The following is a 26,942-nucleotide window of genomic DNA, read 5'->3' on the forward strand; positions in this document are numbered from 1 at the left end:
AACCCATAATGTACCTGCTCACTTCGATTTTCCACTCTTCACCAATGTTACCAGATGGTGAGGTTTGCCATCCAGTTGGGCTACTTTAAATACAAATGTGCAGTCAACAATGGACTGGGGTGGTTTACAGATAATGTTGTATAGAAAAAATAGCCTTTGGAACGTTTTTATTATGGAGTCCGTGGGTGATTGAGCAGTATACTGTCAATGAAATCTGGAAATGCGGCTCTTCACACTGCCTGTGGTCAATTCTCACACCTGCTTTTTTGGAAGAATCGTCAAAGTAAAAAGGTTTAATGTTTGTCACACGTTCGCCATCTGCCACCCTTAGAACATGTCCATGTCTGTTTAAATTCCCTCTGGTCATTGTTGTTTTCTATTACAAGGTTGCATTTAATGTTCCTTGTTCAGATGAATGGGCTGTTAAGAATTGAATGTTGCTAGCTGTTTCTGATTGGCTGCTGTTCGTTTCTCTGGGAAACTAATATATCAGTTGTTTGTCATTCAATTGTGTTTTTTTAATGATTTTTGATGACAACATTAACAACAATAATTACAACAATAATACTTATCATAATAATAATCATTAAGGGGAAATAGCCTACATCTTATTTGATGGGGGCAGTATGGCCCCCGGATAATGGATAGGGGGGCGCTTGCCCGAAAAAGGTTGAGAATCACTGGAAGATGATTAGAAAAATTATATTTTGTTCTTTTCAAATACATTTCCATCATATCATACCTCTCAACACCTGGCAAAAATAAATAATGGATTAATATTGATGGTGTAATTTATAGATGTATTACACTTTTGAGAATATAGATGTTCCAAATGTATGAAACAAGAACTTGAGATACTAAATGTGTTATGTTTATTAAGAAATAATTACATTCAGAATGGCAGTCATTTGCTTGAGAATTGTTAAAAAGCCCTGACTACGACAGCTTCTGGATTTATATGGTGCTGAAGGCAAGCAACACAGTTCATCAATGACAATAATATTTCCTACAGTGCTAGAGAAGTGGGTTCAGTCTCAGGTACAGGCAGGCCAACAGTTTGAACATGCTGTCCTGAGATGGATGAAGTCTTCTTTTCTGATGACTTCTCCGGCATCTATAAACAGTAAAGAGCGATATTTAGAAACAGATCACGCCAACATGAAAAGACAACTACACTGCTCAAAAAAATGAAGGGAACATATCATTCATCACAGTATAACACCAAGTCAATTCAACTTCAGGGATATCAATCTGTCCAGTTAGGAAGCATAAACGATTGTGAATGTCACCTGTTTTGGTGCAAATGAGTGACAACAGGTACACTGGAGAGGCAACAGCAAGACAACCCCAAAAATGGAATGGTTTTGCAGGTGGTGGCCACAGACAGTTGCTCTCTCCTTATCCTTCCTGACTGTAACTTTTCTAGTTTTGTGTTTTTCTAGTGTCCTTGTCTCTACCGGTAGCATGATGCGGAACCTGCAGCCCATTCACATCCATACGTGCCATCACTAAAAGCTTTGCTGTGTCTCCCAGCACAGTCTCAAAAGCATGATGAGAGCAGTCTCTTCACAGATGAGAGCAGGTTCCCACTGAGCACCTGACAGATGTGAAAGAGTCTGGAAATGCCATGGTGAACATTTTGCTGCTGGCAACATCATCCAGTATGACCAGTTTTGCGGTAAGTCAGTGATGGTCTGGGGAGGCATATCCTTGGAGGGACACACAGACCTCAACATGCTAGCCAACGGTACCCTGACTGGTGTTAGGTACTGGGATGAAAACCTCAGACCCATCGTCAGACCTTAGCGCTGGTGCAGTGGGCCCTGGGTTCCTCCTGGTGCAGGACAATGCACAGCCTCATGTGGCCACAGTGTGTAGGCAGTTCCTGGATGACGAAGGCATTGATGCCATTGACTGAGCCTCACGTTCCCCAGACCTGATCCAGGTCTTGGAGGATGTTACCAAGGACACCACCCGCTGTCTCATCTGGAGCATGCCCAGACATTGTCGGGAGTGCATACAGGCACGTGGGGGCCATACACACTACTGAGTCACAGTATGAGTTGCCATGAGGAAAGTTGGAACAGCCTGTGATTTCAATTGTTTACTTAGATTTTCGGGGTGAGATTGAATCCAGCCCTCAACCAGTTGGTTTCCATTGACCATTGTTACGTCATTTTGTTCTGAACAAATTTCAAAATCTTTGAGTGGTAGATATGAGCTACATAACTTTCACAAATTTGAATTAGGGATAGCTTAACTGGTGTAACAAAGTTGGTTTTGTGTTTGTAGCTTGAACAGTTCAAAAGATACAGCCTAATAGTTTATTAACGGTAATTCTATAAAATCAATAATCGTGTCATTATATGAACTGGGAATAGTCTAAACTTTTGAAAGAGAGTGATCTTAAAATGTATTTCCTACCCGTTGTGTCATTTACATTTTCCCTTAATTTTTTTTGAGCAGTGTATATAGTAATATTCAATTATACAGACATATCTGAATACACCTATAATAATACAACACCATACCATCATTCACATTTCATATTAGAATGGTTAGTTACTGCAAAACATTGTCATTACGGACAGGATCATCAAACCCAAAATAGTCATTTGACATTCATGAACCCATTAACAGAAAGCTTATGAAACAAAACATGGTGTTATTCATGTGTTGAGGGTCATACACATTGACAATGCTCATGAAACGCTCTGGATCTGTCTGCAATTTATTAAATGACAGAATATTATTCATATCATTTACACATTTAAGGTGCTGGCTCTGAAGTTTAATATTAGGTACTAGTTTCAAGAATTTGTCACAAAGCTAGTGTAATGGCTTGTGCTGGCACAACTTCCAGTATCTACTTCCAGTCTAGCAGCTGAAAACCAAGAATGTCAGGCTGCATTTGCTTAGCCCCCAGTGACCAATGTTTCTAAAGGAAACACTTTTGTATCCATAACTCTGTAAAGATCAACACAAACCACTTACATTATTTCCTTGCATAGTAGATATGGGCTGCCTCATGGCGTTCTGCTTAGCCTGCCCATCAGCCACTGCCTTCGATTCACATGCTACATTGCTCTCACTGGATTTTGATTGAGAGGCATTAGCTTCCTGAGAGTCTTTGCCTCTAGTTATGGCACCAGAGAAAACTGGTTCTTCCTGAATCTGGGTGTCGGCATCCTCTCCTCTTGGAGTGTTGGCATCCTCCACATTGGAGCCATCCTCCGGCAACAGTGTGTCGGATAAACTCTCCTGTCTTTTTGAGTCGATCTCATCCTCGCTTAACGGCAGATCAGCATTCCTCAGGGTCTCCACATTCACCCTAATATGCTCCTGGAGATTCCTCATCGGAGGGACATAGGCCCTGTCCAGATCCTGAGCCTCCTGCTTGACTGATGGTACTGGTCTGTATCGGAGCAGAGGAGGGGAACCTTGAGACGCATCCCCCCCTGCCATTGGATCGTGTTCTAACACTCTCAGACTGGGCTGGGGTTGTTCCATAGCTGGAGGAGGGTGGTCCATAGGCCCACCGATGGGCATCGTTCTGGTAATGCCATGCAGGATGGCCGCCTGCGCGCTACCGTACATAAACAACTGAGGAAGATGAAGAATAAACTGCTTCGTTAACATACAGGAAAACATCTCCACTGGCAAAAACTGTACAGTTAGTATAACTGCGATGTGAAGTCAGGGCTAGGGTTAATTCAATAAAAATATAATAAAGTACATAAACCTAAACAAAAAAATTCCATTTACATAAGTACATGTGGTGTAGCTGCAAGTATTTGCTATGAAATAATAGACAAATGTTGACAGCACTGGCAATAGTAAGGGTAATACATTTTCATCAGCTGTGTGTTAGTCATTGCAACCCATTTTGTGTTACATAGTAATGAGCTGGGTGTGAGTGGAAGGTAGCCTCGCAAGAGGCTGCCATACTGAGTACCTAGTGAACTGAAACAGCAGGCAGTTATTTTCACTGGCAGTCCTGGGATTTAAACTAGTAAAAACTTGCCTAACAAGTCATTTTATGGATGGACTGTGTGCAATAATAGCAGTTGACATGATTTTTTAATTACTCAACCACAAAAACCGAGGTAGATTAAATAAAAAGCAGACACTGAATATCCCTTGGAGTATAATATTAATCAGGCATTGGATACTGTATCAATACACCTAGTAACTGCAAAGATACAAATGTCCTTGTAACTCAGTTACTGGGGTGAAACCCCCACACAAAAAAACTGGATTTTACCGAGTATAAAAATAGTAACTGAGTTTAATGGGTGCCATGAAACAAGAGGAAGGCTCAACATGGAGTTACTCCACAATACTAACCATAATGGGAGTGTGAAAAGGAAACTTATTCCAAAATATGCATACTTCATATAAAAAGCCACAGTTAGAGCGATTTTGTTAGCTACATTTTGTTTGAGCCTTTTCAGAAACCTGACAGTATTCACTTTAACTAGTAACATTATTCAGCTTTTTGATACATATGCATACGTTTGGTTAAATTGATTGTTACAGCGGGGCAGGGATGTTTGTGGGGCAGGGATCGCTCTCTGCTGCGCGGCCAAGGTTAGTTATCTATTGTTTTGAGGTGATTAACCTGTCTATGTATATTTCATCTGCTAATAAAGTTTTTTCTAATTTACCTAGGTGTTACGGTGTACCTAGGCAGACCTTGGCAGACAGGCTGAACGGCCGAGTGAACATGACAGTCGATGTGGACCCCCGACAGTTCTTAAACCAGAGGATGAAAATTCTCTGGTGCAGTACTGTCACTACTGGGCCAGACATGGGTTCCCTTTTACCAGACGAAGGCTGGTATGCCGACAAAATACAAAGGTAGATGGGGATCGGTGTATTGACTCATTCACTCATTTGTGTTATGTGATGCAAAAAAATTTAGCTTTATCCTGGATAGTTGATTATATTCTATTGTAGATTTCAGCACCAAGGGGAGACAATGTTCAGGAGGAGGAACAGGAACTTAAGCATTAGAAGGCCAGACACCCTGGACAGAGGGCGAGCTCTGTGCGCCAACTATTCGACGATGGATAGCTTCTTTATAACATATGAGAAGATTCTGGAAGAGAGCAGGTTGAGGGAGAAACCCACACAAGTCTACAACTGGGATGAGTCTGGGTTTTGTAGCGACCAGAGCAGGCACAAAGTGCTGGTTCCACGAGGCACAAAGATTGTGTACCAGCAGGCCCCGGGAATCAGGGAACACATAACTGTACTGGCCTGTCTGAATGCATCTGGGGAGGATGTCCCCCCATTCATCATCTACACCAAGTGTTTCCCTGATGAGCACTACACACTGGGAGGCCCCCTCAAGCTTTGTATGGAAAGTCATCAACTGGATACATCGATGGGAGCCTGTTCAGGAAGTGGTTTCAGCACATTTCACATCATGCAGTAAAGGAGCGCCCTCTCCTTCTAGTCTTCGATGGACAAAAGAGCCACACGTAACCAGAGGTGCTTGCGGCGGCATAAAGGAAATGAGTCATACTACTTTGCCTCCCACCACACTGCACCCATGTCCAGCAGTCAGTTGACATGGCTTACTTTGGCCGTTTGAAAGCAGAGTATTCCGCTACCTGTACCTGCAGTGCTATCAGCTTGACCGATACCGGAGACTACTAAACCATTAGTAACACACTACGCTGTCATGGATTAAAATCCTGCAGCACACGCAAGGTCACCCTGCTCAAGCCAGCGCATGTCCAGGCCCGTCTGAAGTTTGCCAATGACCATCGGGATGATCCAGAGGAGGAATGGGAGAAGGTCATGTGGTCTGATGAGACATAAATAGAGCTTTTTGGTCTAAACTCCACTCGCCGTGTTTGGAGGAAGAAGGATGAGTACAACCCCAAGAAAACCATCCCAACCGTGAAGCATGGAGGTGGAAACATCATTCTTTGGGGATGCTTTTCTGCAAAGGGGACAGGACGACTGCAACGTATTGAGGGGAGGATGGATGGGGCCATGTATTGCGAGATCTTGGCCAACAGCCTCCTTCCCTCAGTAAGAGCATTGAAGATGGGTCGTGGCTGGGTCTTCCAGCATGACAACGACCCGAAACACACAGCCAGGGCAACTAAGGAGTGGCTCCGTAAGAAGCATCTTAAGGTCCTGGAGTGGCCTAGCCAGTCTCCAGAACTGAACCCAATATAAAATCTTTGGAGGGAGCTGAAAGTCCGTATTGCCCAGCGACAGCCCCGAAACCTGAAGGATCTGGAGAAAGTCTGTATGGAGGAATGGGCCAAAATCCCTGCTGCAGGGTGTGTAAACCTGGTCAAGAACTACAGGAAACGTATGATCTCTGTAATTGCAAACAAAGGTTTCTGTAACAAATATTAAGTTCTGCTTTTCTGATGTATCAAATACTTATGTCATGCAATAAAATGCAAATTAATTACTTAGAAATCATACAATGTGATTTTCTGGATTTTTGTTTTAGATTCCGTCACTCACAGTTGAAGAGTAGCTATGATATGAATGACAGACATCTAGATGCTTTGTAAGTGGGAAAACCTGCAAAATCGGCAGTGTATCAAATACTTGTTCTACCCACTGTATGACATGCGTATTTCTTCAGTAACATTATTTCTCTAACTTTCCGAAGTGCATCACTGCAATGCCTTTAGTCTATGCTAATCTGCATCACTAAATCTATTAATTAATAATTATGATTTGCTGTATACCTGCATGTTTTGTATTAAAAACGTTACACATTGACCTAAAAGACAAGATTTACCTGAAAAAACAACAGCTTTTGGCAGCAGCAATGGGGGGGAAATTATTTGGTAATTCTTTTTTGAATTTATCGGATTTTGTGGTCCACACGAAGGCGCTCTGTACTACAGTCTTCATTTTTTCTTAATCCGAAGTTTAGCAATGCAGTTAGCTTTCAAGAAAACACTTCAGGGAAGGTTATGATGTGTTATTTGTAATGGAAATAAAAAATGTAACGTTATTGAACAAAACGGTAAGGTCGCCGATAATAGGTACCGAAGTTGGTTATAAATTCAGAGGTTCAACAGGGGTTCAACTGGGGTTCAAAGTAAACCTTTATACATTACAACTATTTGCATTCTTAACTGATAACTTTGACTGACTTTTGAAAATACTATATTAGGTTGGACAACTTTTACAAGCCTTTACCAAACCTAGACTTTACGCACATTCTCTAACATTGAAAAACGCTATTATATCGCAATATCTTTTCCAGAAAGTATCATAGAAGCTTAATTCCAAGTTCAAAATATTCTCCAGTAGGCTGGACAACTTTTACAACCTTTAAATTGATCGAAATAGTACACTCAGCTTTTGTACACATTTTCAAACTTTTATAAACGCTATTATATTGTAATATATTTTTCAAAAACCATCATAGAAACTTAATTCCAAGTTCAAAATATTATTCCCTAGGGTGGACAACTTTTACAGCTTTTAGGTGATGTTAATGTGAGACCTGAGCCTGCTTTGCCTTGCAAAGAACCTCAATTCTTGGCGCAATGTCTGATAAACATAGCCTCAAATCATCCTTGATTTGTGTCCAATTGCGGTATTTCGTTTTGAGTGCAGTCATTTTTGAGAATCCTGCCTCACACAAATGTCGACGCGAAAGGGAGGAGAATGTTCAAGGTGACGTCACAGAGTTGAGGGTATTCCTGCATCAATGCTGCCCAGAATGACAAAAGAGGGCAGGAGGTAAAGAGTTCCTTCAGCCTACTGTCACTCTTCAGCTCAATAAGCTGTTCCTGCATATCATATGACAGCTCTTTGCTGTGCACACAAATGGATCTTAAACCCACGCAAAAGAGCGATAAACCTCTAAAGTACGTCGCAAATTGTTCTCTCATTGCTGACAGGTGCTCAGACGCTGACTGAAATAGAGAGGAGAAATCGTGTGACGTGCCTGCATCAGTGATAAAGTCTGCAAGGCTGGGGAACATGTCGTAGCTCCCTCGACTGATGCGGCCATGCCAGAGGTCAAGTATTTGTGTGAAGGTGTCCACTCTGTCTGCAAGGAGCAAAATATGAGTTTCGCGGCCTTGCAAAGACAGGTTTAGGCCATTCAAGCGGTCAAATATATCGCCCAAAAAGGACAGAGACAAAAGCCACATAGTGTCATCCAGATGCTTCGCCAGATCTGATTTGATTTCTGTCAAAAAACACTTCACCTCCTCTCGCAGCTCATACAACCGCTGTAACACCCGCCCTCTGGAGAGCCAGCGAACTTAAGTGTGCAGAAGCAGCTGTTCGTGCCCTGACCCCATCTCCTGGCAGAGGACCACAAAGATGTGAGAGTTTAGCGGCCGTGATTTGATGAGATTTATCATTTTCACGGATTGGTTCAGCATGGAGTCAAAGAGAACTGGCATTTTTTTTGCAGCTAGTGCTTCGCGATGGACCATGCAATGTGTCCATTTCACAAGAGGAGCTAGTGTGTGACTGAAGAGGCCGGCAAAATCGCCTTGTCCTGCAGATACCTGACATAGGTGAGGAGCATTGCCTGCCCAGCAATATTAGTGGATTCGTCCAGCTGCAGCACGTAGTAAGGACTCTTTTTTATGAACTCTATCAGTTGCTCTCTGATATCATTAGACATGTCTGAAATTCTCCTAGCGACTGTGTCATTGGACAGTGGTACTGCACCGAGCCTGGCTGCTGCACTCTCCCCTATCATTATTCTGCACGTCTTGCGCGGCCGGCAAAATGAGAGTCTCTGCAATTGTAAGCAGTATACCCAGTTTAGCTATTCTTTTGGCCACTACATACGATGCCTCCAAACACTGTTTAGACACAGTGCTGTGAACTGAAATTGCTGCCTGTTGCTGATGGAGGCCATCAACCTTTCTTTTAAAATATTTAGCCGGTTTATCCTTAATGCCAGCATGCTTTGTTTCGAGGTGCCTTTTTAAGTTTGCAGGGCTTCATGCTGTCGTTTGCCAGCACCTCGGCACACACGACACACTGACGTCTCAGATCAGCCATGAATGTAAACCCAAACTGCAGTTATGCTTCATCGTACCTTCGAAGCTTTTTTGCAGGTGGTGGTGCGTCGGTTGCCTTGTTGGTCCTCACTACAAATCTCTCCATTTTTGTTTGGTTTTGAAAATAATTTGGATGTGGATTGGTTGTGTTTTCAATAAAGTTTAGGCTACGATGTAAAGATGTGTGCGTGTGTGTGGCTATGTTGAGAGACTAGTATCGGCGGCTAATCAGTCGGGACTAAGGCACGATATTTAATTCAACAAACAAAATAATGATTTTATGGGCAATGCAAATTTTATTTTAAGACTTAACGATTGTAGTTCTTTGTCAGTGAGTCAGTGAGTGAGTGAGTGGGTGTGTGTCTCGCATGGGTGTTGCAACACGGTGAAAAAGGCAGAGGGGTAGTTAGCTAAGAGCTAAGAAACAATTACTGGCTATGGCCGAGATGGGGATAATCTTTAAAAAGACTGTTTGTGGGAAGTCTTTAAAAAGACTGTTTGGTTTTTGAAGTAAATTGATATCGATAGATAACAACTAGACTAGCGAGAGATGGCACAAGCCAACTTGGACAAGACACTAGACTGGAGTGAATGCAGGTATGTGAGTCAAATGCAGTGATTTATTTTTGTGTGTGAGTGAGTTTAGAAACATTCACATTTACACCTCGCTCTGTAAATCAGGGCGGGAACGGCGGCGGCCATGCGCGATTCATTTGCAGCCTGGACGCGGAGTGGTGTGAGTGTCCTCACTGCTGCGCGAGGCTACTGAGAGACTGACCGCCTGTGAGTGCTTTTGGACGGGGGAGGGGCTCACAGCAGCACCCGCTGTTCGTTGAGCACAGTAACTGCAGAGTGATACGTGCTTTGGAGTCTCCAAACACCACATCGCCATCTTATTAATCACTAAATTCACTTCTGACAACGTTTTAGAAATTGACAATTTGCTTCAAAGTTTTCGGAGTTGAGAAGCTCCATGAAGTGATGCGACAGCCAGTTAGTGCCTGCCCGGGCCGCTAGCTCGTCGGTCGGACAGTCCTGAGCAGAGACCACACTGTAAGCTGGAGGTCTCTCAAACCGCTCTCGTAAATAAGAGGCTTTTATTTCATTGTTGACGGTTCGTTTGTTTATATCACAACACATGTCCATCATAAGATCAACAGGAACCTGTGGTTAACTTTGGTTAACTGGTCTTTTTGGAGTTAAACTCCAAAAGAGTGCCCTGCAGGCTTGAATTGTAAAAGTTGTCCAGCCTACTGTAGAATATTTTGAACTTGGAATTAAGTTTCTATGAAACCTTTTGGTAAAGTTATTGCAATGAAACTGTGTTTTTCAAAAGTTTGCGGAATTTTGAAGATTCCAGTGGTAATTTCTGTAAAAATGTTCACCCTATGATACTTTCTGAAAACGTTATTGCGTTAAAACAGCGTTTTTCAAAGATTGAAAATGTGTATGAAACCTACATGTACTATTTCGATCAAATAAAAGGTAAAAAAAAGTTGTCCAGCCTAATATTGAATATTTTGAACTTGGAATTAAGTTTCTATGATAATATTTAAAAACGTTATTGCGATAAACTATTTTTCAAAGTTTGTAAATGTGTTTAAAATCTAAGTGTACTATTTTGAAAAATGTAAAGTTTATAATCAATCAAATTTCAATCAAATTTATTTATAAAGCCCTTTTTACAATAGCAGTTGTCACAAAGTGCTTTACAGAGACACCCGGCCTTAAACCCCAAGGAGCAAACAATAGTAGTGTTGGATTTCAGTGGCTAGGAAAAACTCCCTAAGAAGGCCAAATATTAGGAAGAAACCTAGCTCAGAGGGGTGACCAGTCCTCTTCTGGATGTGCCAGGGGAGATATTAAGAGTCCAATTAGAATAATAAATACATTTCTCTGGGCTAAATCCAGAGTCTATTTGATTCTAGACTAGGTCAAAAGTATGACCAGGTGGACAAGGACAGGGACAGCAACGGGCCCCCCAAACCAGGTACTCCGCAGGTGTGGACCAGGACCTCATCTCCTCCTAAAATTTTAAACTGGAGGAGACTGAGAAAAGTTAGAAAGTGCATTCCTCATATCCCCCAGCACAATAATATAGCAGCGTAACACCTTGGAACTGAAACGGGGGGGTCCGGCGACACGGTGGCCCCGGACAGGGCCCAACAGGCAGGAAATCAATTCACCCACATATAAAAATTGTCCAGCCTACTGTAGAATATTTTGAACCAGCAATGAAGTATCTATTACTATTTTTGTAAAAGTTATTGCGATATAATAGTAATTTTGCAAGTTAGAAAATGTGTATAAAATGTAATTGTACGATTTACGTCAAATTTAAAGTTGTACAAGTTGTCCAGCCTACTGCAGAATATTTTTAAATTGGAATGAAGTTTCTATGAAACATTCTGGTAAAGTTTTTGCAATAAAACTCAAAGTTTGCGGAATGTTGAAGATTCTAGTCTGGAACAAATAAAAAGTTGTCCACCCTATTGTGTAATATTTTGACCTTGAAATTAAGTTTCTATTATTTTTTTGAAAAGGTTATTGCAAAATAATCCTGTTCATCAAAGTTAGAAAATGTGTATCAAATCTAAGTGTATTACTTCCATCGAATTAAAAGTTGTAGAGTTGTTCAACCGACTCCAAAATATTTTGAACATTGAATTTATTTGAAAAAGTTAGTGACAATTGCATTTATCAAAGTTTGAAAATGTGCATAAAATCTAAGTGTACAATTTAGATCAATTTAAAGGTAATGAAAGTATTCCAGTCTACTGGAGAATATTTTGAATTAAGTTTTTCAAATAAATTCCATGTTAAAAATATTAGCATTTTGAAAATGTTGAACATGTCTCTATGTTAGAGAATGTGCATAAAATTTGGATTTGTTTGATCAAATAAAGGCTTGCAAAAGTTGTCCAACCTAATACAGAATATTTAGAAAAGTCATTGTTATCAGTGAAGAATGCAAGTTTAAATGTTTTCTTTGAATGTCTGTTGAATGTCTGAATATAAAACCAACTTTACCTCGGTATAATAGGGGGTCGTATTTTTTTAGCTACGACGCCATCCAACTATTGGAAAATATCAATATTTCGGATCATTAATTCGGTTCACAAAATGTGTACCAAACCAAACGTCCTGTACCGTATGGTACGGATATGTATCGTTACACCCCTAACTATTAGTGAGGCAGCTAGAATAGCTTGTCTGGATTGAGTGGATTTATAAGCAACATCTTGATACAATACATACTTTAAAAACATTTAGCAGCCTTTTTAACACTTTTAAATCGGTCCAAGGAACAGCATCACTCATTAACTTTATGCACATAAATAAAGTGTATAAAGTGCCCGGATTGAGTTGCTTCAATAAAACTTTGATATAGACTCACCTAAAGGATTATTAGGAACACCATACTAATACTGTGTTTGACCCCCTTTTGCCTTGTGGGATGCACATCCAGGGCACAAAGCTCCCATTCCACCACACCCCAAAGATGCTCTATTGGGTTGAGATCTGGTGACTATGGGGGCCATTTCAGTACAGTGAACTCATTGTCATGTTCAAGAAACCAATTTAAAATGATTTGAGCTTTGTGACATGGTGCATTATCCTGCTGGAAGTAGCCATCAGAGGATGGGTACATGGTGGTCATAAAGGGATGGACATGGTCAGAAACAATGCTCAGGTAGGCTGTGGCATTTAAACAATGCCCAATTGGCACTAAGGGGCCTAAAGTGTGCCAAGAAAACATCCCCCACACCATTACACCACCACCACCAGCCTGCACAGTGGTAACAAGGCATGATGGATCCATGTTCTCATTCTGTTTACGCCAAATTCTGACTCTACCATCTGAATGTCTCAACAGAAATCGAGACTCATCAGACCAGGCAACATTCTTCCAGTCTTCAACTGTCCAATTTTGGTGAGCTTGTGCAAATTGTAGCCTCTTTTTCCTATTTGTAGTGGAGATGAGTGGTACCCAGTGGGGTCTTCTGCTGTTGTAGCCTATCCGCCTCAAGGTTGTGCGTGTTGTGGCTTCACAAATGCTTACCTCGGTTGTAACGAGTGGTTATTTCAGTCAAAGTTGCTCTTTTATCAGCTTGAATCAGTCGGCCTATTCTCCTCTGACCTCTAGCATCAACAAGCCATTTTCGCACACAGGACTGCCGCATACTGGATGTTTTTCCCTTTTCACACCATTCTTTGTAAACCCTAGAAATGGTTGTGCGTGAAAATCCCAGTAATTGAGCAGATTGTGAAATACTCAGACCGGCCCTTCTGGCACCAACAACCATGCCACGCTCAAAATTCCTTAAATCACCTTTCTTTCCCATTCTGACATTCAGTTTGGAGTTCAGGAGATTGTCTTGACCAGGACCGCACCCCTAAATGCATTGAAGCAACTGCCATGTGATTGGTTGATTAGATAATTGCATTAATGAGAAATTGAACAGGTGTTCCTAATAATCCATTAGGAGTGTGTATTTTATACTTTCTAAAAATATTCAACTTCAAATTAGAATAATGGGATTTCTTCGAAATTCTAAAGCTCGCATTGCAACATTACCAGCTTTAATAGTATGTGACTCTGAAATGCATAAGCAACTTCTTCCCAAACAGTTTGAAAAGAATACAGCATATTAATATTATATTCAACTAATTCTCTCTCATTCCATCCATCCATCTTCTTCCGCTTATCCGGGGCCGGGTCGCGGGGGCAGCAGTCTAAGCAGGGATGCCCAGACTTCCCTCTCCCCAGACACTTTCTCTAGCTCTTCCGGGGGGACACCGAGGCATTCCCAGGCCAGCCGGGAGACATAGTCCCTCCAGCGTGTCCTAGGTCTTCCCCGGGGTCTCCTCCCGGTGGGACGGGACCGGAACACCTTCCCAGGAAGGCGTTCCGGAGGCATACGAAACAGATGCCCAAGCCACCTCAGCTGACCCCTCTCGATGTGGAGGAGCAGTGGCTCCACTCTGAGCTCCTCCCGGGTGACCGAGCTTCTCACCCTCTCTCTAAGGGATCGCCCGGCCACCCTGCGGAGAAAGCTCATTTCGGCCGCCTGTATCCGGGATCTTGTCCTTTCGGTCATGACCCAAAGCTCATGACCATAGGTGAGAGTAGGAACGTAGATTGACTGGTAAATCGAGAGCTTCGCCTTGCGGCTCAGCTCTTTCTTCACCACGACAGACCGATACATCGACTGCATTACTGCAGAAGCTGCACCGATCCGTCTGTCAATCTCCCGTTCCATCCTTCCCTCACTCGTGAACAAGACCCCTAGATACTTAAACTCCTCCACTTGAGGCAGGCACTCTCCACCAACCTGAAGTGGGCAAGCCACCTATTTCTGACTGAGGACCATGGCCTTGGATTTGGAGGTACTGATTTTCATCCCCACCGCTTCACACTCGGCTGCAAACCGTCCCAGTGCATGCTGAAGGTCCTGGTTAGAAGGGGCCAACACGACAACATCATCTGCAAAGAGCAGAGACAAAATTGTGTGGTCCCCAAACCTGACACCCTCCGGTCCCTGGCTGCGCCTAGAAATTCTGTCCATAAAAATTACGAACAGAACCGGTGACAAAGGGCAGCCCTGCCGGAGTCCAACATGCACTGGGAACAAGTCTGACTTACTGCCGGCAATGCGGACCAAGCTCCTGCTTCGGTTGTACAGGGACCTGACAGCCCTTAGCAAAGGACCCAGGACCCCATATTCCCGAAGCACCCCCCACAAGATGCCGCCAGGGACACAGTCGAATGCCTTCTCCAAATCCACAAAACACATGTGGATTGGTTGGGCAAACTCCCATGAACCCTCCAACACCCCGTAGAGGGTATAGAGCTGGTCCAGTGTTCCACGGCCCGGACGAAAACCACACTGTTCCTCCTGAATCCGAGGTTCTACTATCGGCCGTATTCTCCTCTCCAGAACCCTGGCATAGACTTTCCCGGGGAGGCTGAGAAGTGTGATCCCCCTATAGTTGGAACACACCCTCCGGTCATCCTTCTTAAAAAGAGGGACCACCACCCCGGTCTGCCATCCCAGAGGCACTGTCCCCGACCGCCACGCGATGTTGCACAGGCGTGTCAACCAAGACCGCCCCACAACATCCAGAGACTTGAGGTACTCAGGTCGGATCTCATCCACCCCCGGTGCCTTGCCACAGAAGAGTTTCTTGACCACCTCTGTGACTTCAGCCCGGGTGATGGACGAGTCCACCTCTGAGCCCTCATCCTCTGCTTCCTCAATGGAAGACGTGACAGCGGGATTGAGGAGATCCTCGAAGTACTCCTTCCACCGCCCGACGACATCCTCAGTTGAGGTCAACAGCTGCCCACCTCTACTGTAAACAGCGTTGGTAGGGCACTGTTTCCCTCTCCTGAGGCGCCGGATGGTTTGCCAGAATCTCTTCGAGGCCAGCCGATTGTCCTTCTCCATGGCCTCACCGAACACCTCCCAGGCCCGAGTTTTTGCCTCCACAACCACCCGGGCTGCAGCCCGCTTGACCTGTCGGTACCCGTCAGCTGCCTCAGGAGTCCCACAAGCCAACCAGGCCTGATAGGACTCCTTCTTCAGCTTGACGGCATCCCTTACTTCCGGTGTCCACCACCGGGTTCGGGGATTGACGCCTCGACAGGCACCGGAGACCTTACGGCCACAGCTCCAAGCGGCCGCTTCGACAATGGCGGTGGAGAACATGGTCCACTCGGACTCAATATCTCCAGCCTCCCTCGGGATCCAGTCGAAGCTCTGCCGGAGGTGGGAGTTAAAGATCTCTCTGACAAGAGACTCGGCCAGACGTTCCCAGCAGACCCTTACAGTACACTTGGGCCTGCCGAGTCTGTCCAGCTTCCTCCCCGGCCATCGGATCCAACTCACCACCAGGTGGTGATCAGTTGACAGCTCCGCCCCTCTCTTCACCCGAGTGTCCAAGACATACGGCCGCAGGTCAGATGAGACGACAACAAAGTCGATCATCAACCTGCGGCCTAGGGTGTCCTGGTGCCACGTGCACTGATGGACACCCTTATGCTTGAACACGGTGTTCGTTATGGACAAACTGTGACTAGCACAGAAGTCCAATAACTGAACACCACTCGGGTTCAGATCAGGGGGGCCGTTCCTCCCAATCACGCCCCTCCAGGTGTCACTGTCGTTGCCCACGTGGGCGTTGAAGTCCCCCAGTAGAACGATAGAGTCCCCAGTCGGAGCACTTTCCAGCACCCCTCCCAGAGACTCCAAGAAGGTTGGGTACTCTGCACTGCCGTTTGGCATGTAGGCACAAACAACAGTGAGAGACCTATCCCCGACCCGTAGGCGCAGGGAAACGACCCTCTCGTTCACCGGGGTAAACTCCAACACATGGCGGCAGAGCTGGGGAGCTATAAGCAAACCCACACCAGCCCGCCGCCTCTCACCATGGGCAACTCCAGAGTGGTGAAGAGTCCATCCTCTCTCAAGGAGTGTGGTTCCAGAGCCCAAGCCGTGCGTAGAGGTGATCCCGACTACCTCTAATCGGAACCTCTCAACCTCACGCACTAACTCAGGCTCCTTCCCCGCCAGCGAGGTGACATTCCACGTCCCTAGAGCCAGTTTCCGTGTCCAGAGATCGGGTTGTCTACGCCCCTGCCTTCGACTGCCGCCCGATCCTCTTCGCACCGGCCCCTTATGGTCCCTCCTGTGGGTGGTGAGCCCACAGGAAGGCGGCCCCACGTCGCTCCTTCGGGCTGAGCCCGACCGGGCCCCATGGGGGAAGGCCCAGCCACCAGGCGCTCGCATACGAGCCCCAACCCCAGGCCTGGCTCCAGGGTGGGGCCCCGGCTGCGCCATACCGGGCGACGTCACGGTACTCAAAATTGTATACATCTTTAAGGGGTTTTTGAACCGCTCGTAGTCTGACCCGTCGACTAAGACCTGTTTGCCTTGGGAGACCCTACCAGGGGCATATAGCCCCAGACAACATAGCTCCTAGGGTCACTCATGCTACTCAAACCCCTCCACCACGTGGCAGTTCTTGGAGGGGCTCTCTCATTCGACCATGAAAAAAACTGCTTCTTATCCCACTTAAATTACAGCAGTTGTAGAAAATACAAAAGCTATTCAAATCTAAAACAACTACCAAAATAACCTAAATCAAACTTAAGACACTGAACCACGGAATAGGTGTTTTCCAACTTTTTATAAAAACCACTGCAACAAAATAGTGCTGCTGCAGTTCCAATGGAAAACACTGTTCTAACTAGACAGACAAAAACATATTTGAATATAAATATATTACTTAGGTCTTTAAACTTAAAATAAATATTTTCTCCCAAACTAAAAATGCATTGGGAATTAGACAATTATGTATATACTTACATATCTAGAGCTATATTTCCTAGCTCTAGATATGGAATCAGAACACCTCTCCCCCAAACTAACAATTGATTCACTGACTGTTTGATCCTTCGTGGTTCATCTTCACCAAAAGGTGTAACATGAACTAGCTTTTGAGTGCTTAGTAATTAAAGAACATAATTCTGAATACCAACTTGGAAGTGTCAAGATTCTTTAGAGTAAGAATAAGTAGGAATAGGAAACAGCAGTGTCATGTTATTTGTTTTCAGTGCCGTCTGGTGGATATTTTTTGTATATAGTCTTTATGAAGGTCATGTGACTTTATAGAAAACCTTGTTGATAATCCTTCTCAGGGAGGTTTAGCTAGCTCTTGTTGTTATCCTTTTCACATTTGTGACAGAATTCGGGAAACTGGGCATATGTTGCAAATCACTATTTTTCTGGAAAGCCGTTTATAAGAAAAACATGTTCTGGGACCTTGTCTTTTTTGCAGAAATGCCTTCTTGAAGATGTGAACTTTAATGTGACTTAATAAAAAACTAGTATGCGAAGTGTAAATGCGAATACAATTTTAAACTAAAACCCTTGTTTAACCTGCAGAAAATACAGGACTTTCTTTCATTGGCTGAGATAATGAAGGGGCTGGACATGCTGAGTTCTGATTGGTCTATCATTTAAATATCTTTTGTCATAATACGAATGCTTTGTTAATAAATCATTGTGATTCCGGGATTTAAAAAAATGGACAACTGCGAACCCATTGCTACAGCTGTGAGAATCACATTGCTGCCCTGAATTTTGCTGGTGTTATCAACGAAGTTCTGAGATACTACTTTCTGGAGTACAATGATGCCATGACTCAGAAGATGAACCAGACAATGATGAGGAAATCCTAGACTTTGATACTGTTTGAAACTTTCAGGGAAAATGTAGGCATTTCATTGCAGTGCCAATGGTGGAAAGAAAACATTTGCTTCTCTTGTATAAAACAACAGTTTACGGATTACATTTACAAGAAAAGGACAATCATGGCAGTTATGATAGCGACAACGAAAGATGCATAGATTATTGGAGTATTGAACACCTTGAGTGTGAACGGTAGCGAAAAGACTCAACGTCAACAGACTAAACTCAAACAACAAATGTAACAACTTTGGATGTAATCAGAGGATATTTGTTTCTGTCTGCCGCGATACATGTATATGGGTAAGTGTAATGTTTGCTAAATAGCTACAGATTATTCCCTTTCAAAAAGATGTCCAAGTCGTTTGTATTGCTAGTTAACTAGCTATAGCTATTGACGTTACTGTTAATGTTAGCTAGCTAGGTAACCTCATTAACTTACCAGCTAGCTAACATTTTCTGGTTTCTAGATTGTGTGTGATTATGCTTAGCTATTATGTTTGCCTAGTCTTCGCAAAAGTGAACAAGTCACTTAACGTGATAATAAGCTAACTGATTGACCGGTCATTCATCCGGGTGTGTGTGTGATTATGCCTAATCTAGAACCATATAATGGCTCAGTGGCTGTCCATCTGCACTGACATTGCTGCTACTGTTTTTTGCCAGACGTGTAAGCGGAGCACGCCTAGAATGTCTCTTATTGAGTGAGTCCATCCCTGACTGACTACACCATGTTAAATAATGTAGTGGTTAGAGACACGGGCTGCGGAACAACAGGTCCCGTGTTCAACTCCCGTAACCGTCCAAACGCATTATGCCTGAGGTTCAGGACAGACAAAAATTTCACTGGCAATAACCTTGTAACTATGTAATATGAAGCGTAAAATAAAACAGATCTGGTGGATATTAGGATTTGTTCAGGATTGACAAACACATTGCTGCCTACACGATTCTCTCGTCTTTTCACTTGACAAAAGTCAGTTATCGTCACCTATGTTGATAGATACTTAATGTAATTCATGAATGGCTAATTAGCTGTTAAAACGGCAAGTGGTAAAAGAGGATTTGTTCAGAATAGACAAAAACTTAACTGGCTACAACCTTCTGTAGCTATGGGAAACCTAAAATGAAACTGTTTACTGTAGTATTGGCCAAACGAGGCTTCATTAGCGTTATTTTAGCAGCATGGTATTATACTGGCAGCACTAAGATTTTCATTATCACAATAAAAGCCATAATTGAAATGTATAAGGCCATATAGTTAATCTAGTATGTAAAAAAACAACAGACAAGAACAACATTGCAACGGACATTAAACATAAAATTACAGACTAAATAGACAAACTAGATTGTTAACTATATCGCTTATATACTTCAATGGTGGCATCATTTTTGTAAGAAATAATATCTTGCTGCTACAAGAACAGCCAACACTAGTTAACTATAATATTGCGACTATTCTGGTGGATTTTTGAATTATGTCTTAGGATTTCTTCAGGACAGTCAAACACTTCGCTGGCTACACGATTATCTTGTCTTTTCACTTGAAGTAAAAGTCAGTTATCGTCACCTATATTGATACAGTAGTTATTATATCAATGTCATTCACGAATGGCTAATAAGCTGATAAAACGGCCAGTGGCAAAAGCCATACAGTAAATAGATGCTATTTGTGGTGGTGGTAAAATTACTAAGAAACGTTACTCAGTTTAAAATGATGCTTAATGGTGTCTAACAAAATATTAAAACTTGACGTGATGTTAATGCATGACAATATTATATAATGTCAATATGCTATACTGACACACTGCAAAGAATCAGCTCTGTGGCGTAGTGGTTAAAAAGACAGGGTTTGAATCTTGAGAGGACAGCCACGATCACTTTCTATTGCGGGCCGGCTGAACTAGGCTTGCCTGGTTTCTTGTTAATGAATCCTGCTGCTAACCTACTTCACCTTTCATGGTACCGTTTTTACGTGATGTATGAAGTCCATGTGAAGAAAACGTATATTTATTTGGTTTGATATAGTATGTGTTTATTAGAGACTAACCAGACCAGTTTAGCACAAGGCCAGAGTGTCCCCATTTAAATACTTAAATAGCCGGGTGGGGTTAAGGCCTAAGAGGTGGTGAGCTGCGCTGAATGGGCATAAACAAAGTGCACCTCTTCTTTCAAGCCTCTTTTCTCAGAACTAAGTATAGCACATTATCAACGTTTAAATCAGCATATCTTTACCATATTTTTATCAAACAATATTGTTTTATATATAATTTCAAAGCTCTGAATCTGGACCTTTATAAAATGCAAAACCCAATTTTTTGCTAATAAGCCCAGTTTCTCAAATTCTGTCACATTTGTGCCTTAAGGAGCTTTGCTTATAATTTTCTGTAATGTTTAAGACATTGTACATAGTGAAGTACTGTAAAAACTCCTTTGACTCAGTTTGCAAAGAACATATTCTAGGCTCATGCTAAGAGTTTAGCTACAGAAATGCTAGCTTATATGACATTGTTACTACACTGCTCAAAACAATTAAGGGAACATGTAATAATATAATAATTATATTTTACTCAAAGTGAATTAGATAAGACTGTTTGAGTTGTTCTGTGTTGTCTGGGCCCTTACCAGGATGGAAAGCACAATGGTGATAAGCACAGGGATCTGCAGGGTGACTGGGAGGTCCTTGAGGAGAGCTTTGAGGAACTCGCTAATCCCTTGGCCAAAGTGCTTTAGAGGCTCAGTGAAGAAGTTGGTGATGGTCATAGTGATTGCCTACAGAGACAGAAATAACGTTATTCTCCAACTGTATTTGGACAGGTAAAATAAGAAGAATATATACAGCTCCGGAGAAAATGAAGAGACCACAGCACCTTTTTCTTTTTGAACGAGGACCAGAAGCGTTCAATTTTCAGTGGCCCTATACATTTAACTCTTCTGTTCCTCACTCAAAACCTTTCTTTTCAACTTTTTTGGAAAGGAAAGAAAAAGGTTCAGTGGTCTCTTCATTTTTTCCAGAGCTGTTTATCCAAAATTGCATAAAGCACAGCTCTATCAAGTAGAGGGAAGGATACTTCAGTCCCAAGTAGACCATCTCTTACATCCAGGTTGCTACCACTGATTTACAAGTAATTTCTCCCATAGGTTGCTAACTAATTAGGGTCATGTTTGTTTTTCCATATACACAGCTAAAAAACTAAGGGAACACTTAAATCCCACATCAGGTCTCGATGAATGAAAATATATTACAGATCAAAATCTTTACTGTACATAGCGTAATCCGTTGAGAACAATATGATGTAACAACGGTCAGTGGAAACCAAAATCACCAACCGATTGAGGGCTGGAGTCAGTGTCCGGAATTAACTTTTTGGCTCATCTGTGTCTGTGCACAGACACAACCAGTTACTTATTTTTGGCCAAATGAAGTATGGGCGATAAAGGTTAACCCCTTTCTATTTACTGAGTGGACAGGTAGGAAAATGTTGTGCAAGAAAATCTATGACCAACAATATAATTTAATATCTAATAATCTGACTCCATGTTGTTTGTAAAAATACACAATCATAAATGACCATAATATGCTGGAGGGTTTTGGAAAATGTTGATGTTGCAGACAGCATAAGCGTCTTAAGACACTTTCACGTGTGTATTCAGTGTGAACCTGCTCTCATCTGTGAAGAGAATGGGGCGCCAATGGTGGACCTGCCAATTCTGGTGTTCCCTGGCGAATGCAAATTGAGCTGCATGGTGCTGGGCTGTGAGCACAGGTCCCACTAGAGGATGTCAGGCCACCATCATGGAATCAGTTTCTGACAAGTTTGATCAGAAACATCCACACCAGTAGCCTGCTGGCGGTCATTTTGTAAGTAAGCAAGCAAGCTAATTTATATGTATAGCACAATTCATATGTTGAAGCAATTCAATGTGCTTTACAAAGAAAACAAAATAAAAATACAACATAAAAACAAATACTCAAATGAAAACACCCCCATGTGAAAACATCATTAACACAAAGTAAAGACACAACCCTGATCATGTGCACCAAATGAAATCTCACTGAGTGACAAAGAAGAACAAAGTGTTATGGCCAAACTGAATTTACTTGCATGTTACATTGCAATAGTTTTCAGGACACTTACCTCATATGGTATTATAATAAAATATTCTGCAACAAATAAGTATGGATACTTCAAATATCTGACACGATGAGAGCAGTATAACACCCATAGCACCAAACAATGTAAATAGGCTTGATGTTTTCAAAATGTAATAAATGTAGCATAATTGTATGGTAAATATAACTATGGATGTTGATCAGTCTTCCCCAGTGCAGAGCATATAAATGAATTCAGCTTTTGCTTGTTGTACGATAATGAAGGGGTCAGAAGATAATCATTATAATATTTAAAGGTATGTTTACCTAAGTATGCATATTACCATCAATGATTGAGCAAACTATTTCTTTTAGAATTGTTTATTTTCAATGATCAAAATACAGATGGCAACAATAAAACCAATACCTTTCCAGATGTTCATTTATTTGGAAAATACCCTCTCTATTCTTACTGTAAAAATATGTTGACTATGAAAATGATAATGTTATTGTTAAATTACAAGTCAGATTTCATGTTAATTTAGCCCTCAGAAGTGGTGGTGTAGAAACCAATGAAAATACAAAATTACTATACTGAGAATGGATTATCTACTGAGGCTTGAACACAACACACTCTCTCAGATTATTATCTAAACCGTATGTTATAATGTTCATGTCACCAAAATGATTTTTGAAGGACTAATGTTATACTAAACTGAGGTTAGTTAAATATATTACAATTATCTAACATTACTAGCTACTAGCTAGCTAAACTAGCATTCATTCACCTAATGTTACTAGCTATACATGGATAGCATTTATCACTAACATTAGCAATGTTTTGTACTCTGCTAGGTAGCTTTTTAAAATTAAATAATCATGGCAACATTGCATTCCACTAAATATTTGCTTTAGTACCAAGTCATTGTACAAATCAAAACAATGGATAAATTAGCTACTGAGGCTGGAATTCATAACGACATATCTAAAGGGAAAATTATTAATACCTAAACTGTCTGTTATAATGTCCATGTCAACAGAATAATTTTAGATGCAGAAACTAGCCAGACTCCTAATAAAAGCCACTAGCTGCTAACTAATGAGGCAATATGAATTCCATGTACAGTATACTGTGTTGCATTTGGGGTTAAAGAGGGACAACAATATATAGTTTTGCACAGTGCCCCATGATTTCACATTATATTTGTAATTTTACAAACTCTTTTGTACAATACATTCACTGCGGTACTAAAAAGTTTTTCCGCAAAAAGTATCCCTTGTACATTACAGTGGAGGGATGGAAAATAAGGTCTTTACACACTTCACCCGGAGACAACACGTGGAAAATTTGATTGGATAAAAGCTCTGATTTATCTTAGCTGTACTGGAAACGGCACAACCGAGGGAGAGAAAAGCAATGAAACTACGTCAGTAGACTGATGGGAACGAACTTTGTAAAATACATCTAGCGTTAATGAAAATAAATATAAACTTTTCTGATATCACTAGGCCAGCAAAAAAGGCCTCTGGTCAGCAGCAGTTTTGAAAAATATCTTATTGTATACCAAACAATAACTTTATCAAGTCTTCAAAGTTTTGTAATTATTAGCGACAAAATGTTAACTAGGGTGTCATTAATTACAATTTCTGAAATTTCCAACATAGTTAATAAACACAACCCCATTCCCAATTATCGTCTACCTTACTATTTTGTTCAATGGCATTATATTTCCAACAGAGTAGTGTTTTTATTAATGTTGCAAATGACAGATTAATGGCTGCACACGTAAACAATAATTAGCCAAACAAGCTCAACATAACCTTCATAAAGGTGTTTTTCACTCATCATATTTGTCCATTAATAAATATGCAAGAATCGGAAATTCATAATTTTTTACCATGTTTAGTGAAATAGTGAATAATCACATAAATAAAGGCATTAGTAACACAAACCATGGTCTGCTGGTTAGCATATTTTTTATTGATAAGACAAGTGGAGGGATCCTCAGGAACATAACATCTTAGAAGGTTACTCAATAAATATTCAGTATACTCTTTAACAATACTACTGCCTTAAATAGTTTCAAAATTTTAACCAGTTGAAATCAGAATACTGCTCCATATCTAATTAGCAACAGGGTGTTTATGGGCTGCTGTGGTGGCAATTTATGTTGTCATAATATACAATATTGGAATTGTCCGTGCATACTTGTCACGCTGAGGGGCCTTCAGCGATATTCCAAAATGTACTTGTGAAAATGTTTAAATACGTAATTTGATGCTATAGAAGTAGCGTTTGAAGCATTTTTCACAAATTCAGAATGCTGAAAAACCATTATGCCCAACTTAATGGGTCACAATTGCAAATATGTTCCTTTAGAGAACATGGACACCTCTGTTCAAGATTTTATTTTAAACATGGTGAGCATGGTGAGCTTGCAAATGTGGGGAACCTCAATAGCGCAACCATGTGGTTGATAAAAAAATATTTGCAGTCAATATTGTCGTATCATCTTTCTTAACATACGCACCAAGTAGAATCATAATACCAATATCCTTATAGAAGATGTGTCAATATATGTGCAAAACTACACCTCTGCCCATGTTCATCTGTCAAGGGCGGCCATGTTTTTTAACATACTGGCCTGATTGATACAACCTTTGAAGATCATCGTCCATAGAAGTCAAATATTAAAGTGCTTGAAGATCGGACATTTGTTGCCAGAGAAGTGAATTTTTTAGTGTTTATCACAAATTAAAAATGGCCGCCAAACCATTAAAGCAAATTTAATGATTCCCAATGGCAAATATGTTCCTTGTGAGGAGACTGACTTATCTACTTCTTTTCATGGCTGTACCTCAAACAGAGTGAATATGGTGACCATTCTAATGTCAATAGTGCCACCGTGTGGGTGATAAGAAAATCCTTGCAGTCATTTTTGCCGTATGGTCCTTGTCAACATACATACCAAGTAGAATTATGTGTCTATATATGTGCAAAACCACACCCCCTCACGTTCATTGGTCAATAGCATCCATGTTTTTTGACATAATGGTCTGGTTGATATAATATTTGAAGAGTTTTTTTGTGTGTTTTCTTTATGGGACACAATGGGGGGAAAAATCATCATGAGCAGATACACCTATCTACTAATTTCCAATACTCTAGGTCACAAGGGGTGGGCGTGGTGACCTTGCAAAAAGAGCAACTTTGGAGGCATGTGACAGGGCTCCCATAAGGCCGACATGCATGCCACTGCACCAGAAGTTGCAGCCCATAGCCCCTTTACTACTATAACAATGAGCCCCTTTAAGCCATTTAATCTCACAGGAATTTGCAAAAAACACCCTTTTCTGACAGAATAATAATAATAATAATAATAATAATGAACCGGAACAAACACAACAGGGTTTCACCAGTGAACTACTGAAACACTAATAATAATAATTAACCAGAAAAAACACAATAGGGTTTCACCAGTGAACTGCTGAAACCCTAATGAACCGGAACAAACAATAGGGTTTCACCAGTGAACTACTGAAACCCTAATAATAATAATGAACCAGAACAAACACAAACACAATAGGGTTTCACCAGTGAACTGCTGAAACCCTAATGAAAACATAATAATAACAAAAATAATAAGAAAATATAAAACCAGGACAAAAACATAGGAAGCTATAAGGTTAAACAGTGTGGTTAAGTTTAAGTGCCCAGTCATAGGCATGTGAAAAGTGATTTTAACCTGGATTTAAAAATGGATACGTTTTGGGCACGATCTTCTGGTAGTTAATACCAGTTGTGTACAGCATAACTGCTAAACACAGCTCCTCCATTGGGCTCTGGCAGTGCTCCTCTTGTACCTCCTCACACAAAGGAGCAGATACCGGGCCTGCTGCTGGTTGATGACCTTCTACAGCCCTGTCCCTCTCTTCTCGTGTAATGGCCTGTCTCCTGGTGTCTCCTCCAGGAGATGGAAGGATAAGGAGAGAGCAATTGTCTGTGGCCACCACCTGCAAAATTCCCTTTTTGGGGGTTGTCTTGCTGTTGCCTCTCTGTGTACCTGTTGTTACTGTCATTTGCACCAAAACAGGTGACATTGATTCACAATCGCTTATGCTTCCTAACTGGACAGATTGATATCCCTGAAGACAAATTGACTTGATGTTATACTGTGATGAGTTATGTGTTCCCTTAATTTGTTTGCGCAGTGCACTCAAAATGTCATGGTTAAAAAAATACTGTTCAGAACATTTACGTGGTTCATGAGTTAATTGAAGATTGAGAGGCTCATTTTGTAGATTTAATTAGCACTAAAATACTGTTAATTGACAATAAATGTTGTGTCCCACTTTCAATAAGCCTTATTTATTACATAAGTCTGTTATGACATCTGCCTCAAAAATATGTAATACATAATGGATAATTCCCTTGAATTGATAAACATTTTGCTGTTTTCTAATGGCGAATAAATGCCATCTTTTGTCTTTCAAACCATAAAACCATATTCATGTTTTATTTCGTTTGAACTTAAACCAGGAAAAAGCCCATGAATACAGTATGTTTTTTTTTTA

At 41.5% G+C, this 26,942-nt stretch overlaps 1 protein-coding gene across 6 annotated transcripts in view; it reads right to left on the minus strand.

Moving 5' to 3' along the window:
- Positions 1 to 849: 849 nt before the first annotated feature.
- Positions 850 to 26,942, minus strand: part of clcc1 (chloride channel CLIC-like 1) — a 47,443-nt gene continuing 21,350 nt past the window's right edge. For all 6 annotated transcript variants that reach the window (XM_020044892.3, XM_010867039.4, XM_010867035.3 and 3 more), the window contains 3 exons: positions 20,900 to 21,046; positions 2,995 to 3,603; positions 850 to 1,114 (listed from right to left, as the gene is read on the minus strand). In XM_020044892.3, coding sequence (XP_019900451.2) covers positions 1,007 to 1,114; positions 2,995 to 3,603; positions 20,900 to 21,046 — 864 coding nt within the window. In that variant the 3' untranslated portion in view covers positions 850 to 1,006. The remainder of the gene's footprint in view (positions 1,115 to 2,994; positions 3,604 to 20,899; positions 21,047 to 26,942) is intronic.

The sequence above is a fragment of the Esox lucius genome, chromosome 8 (genome assembly GCF_011004845.1).
Source record: "Esox lucius isolate fEsoLuc1 chromosome 8, fEsoLuc1.pri, whole genome shotgun sequence".
Taxonomy (NCBI): Eukaryota; Metazoa; Chordata; class Actinopteri; order Esociformes; family Esocidae; genus Esox; species Esox lucius.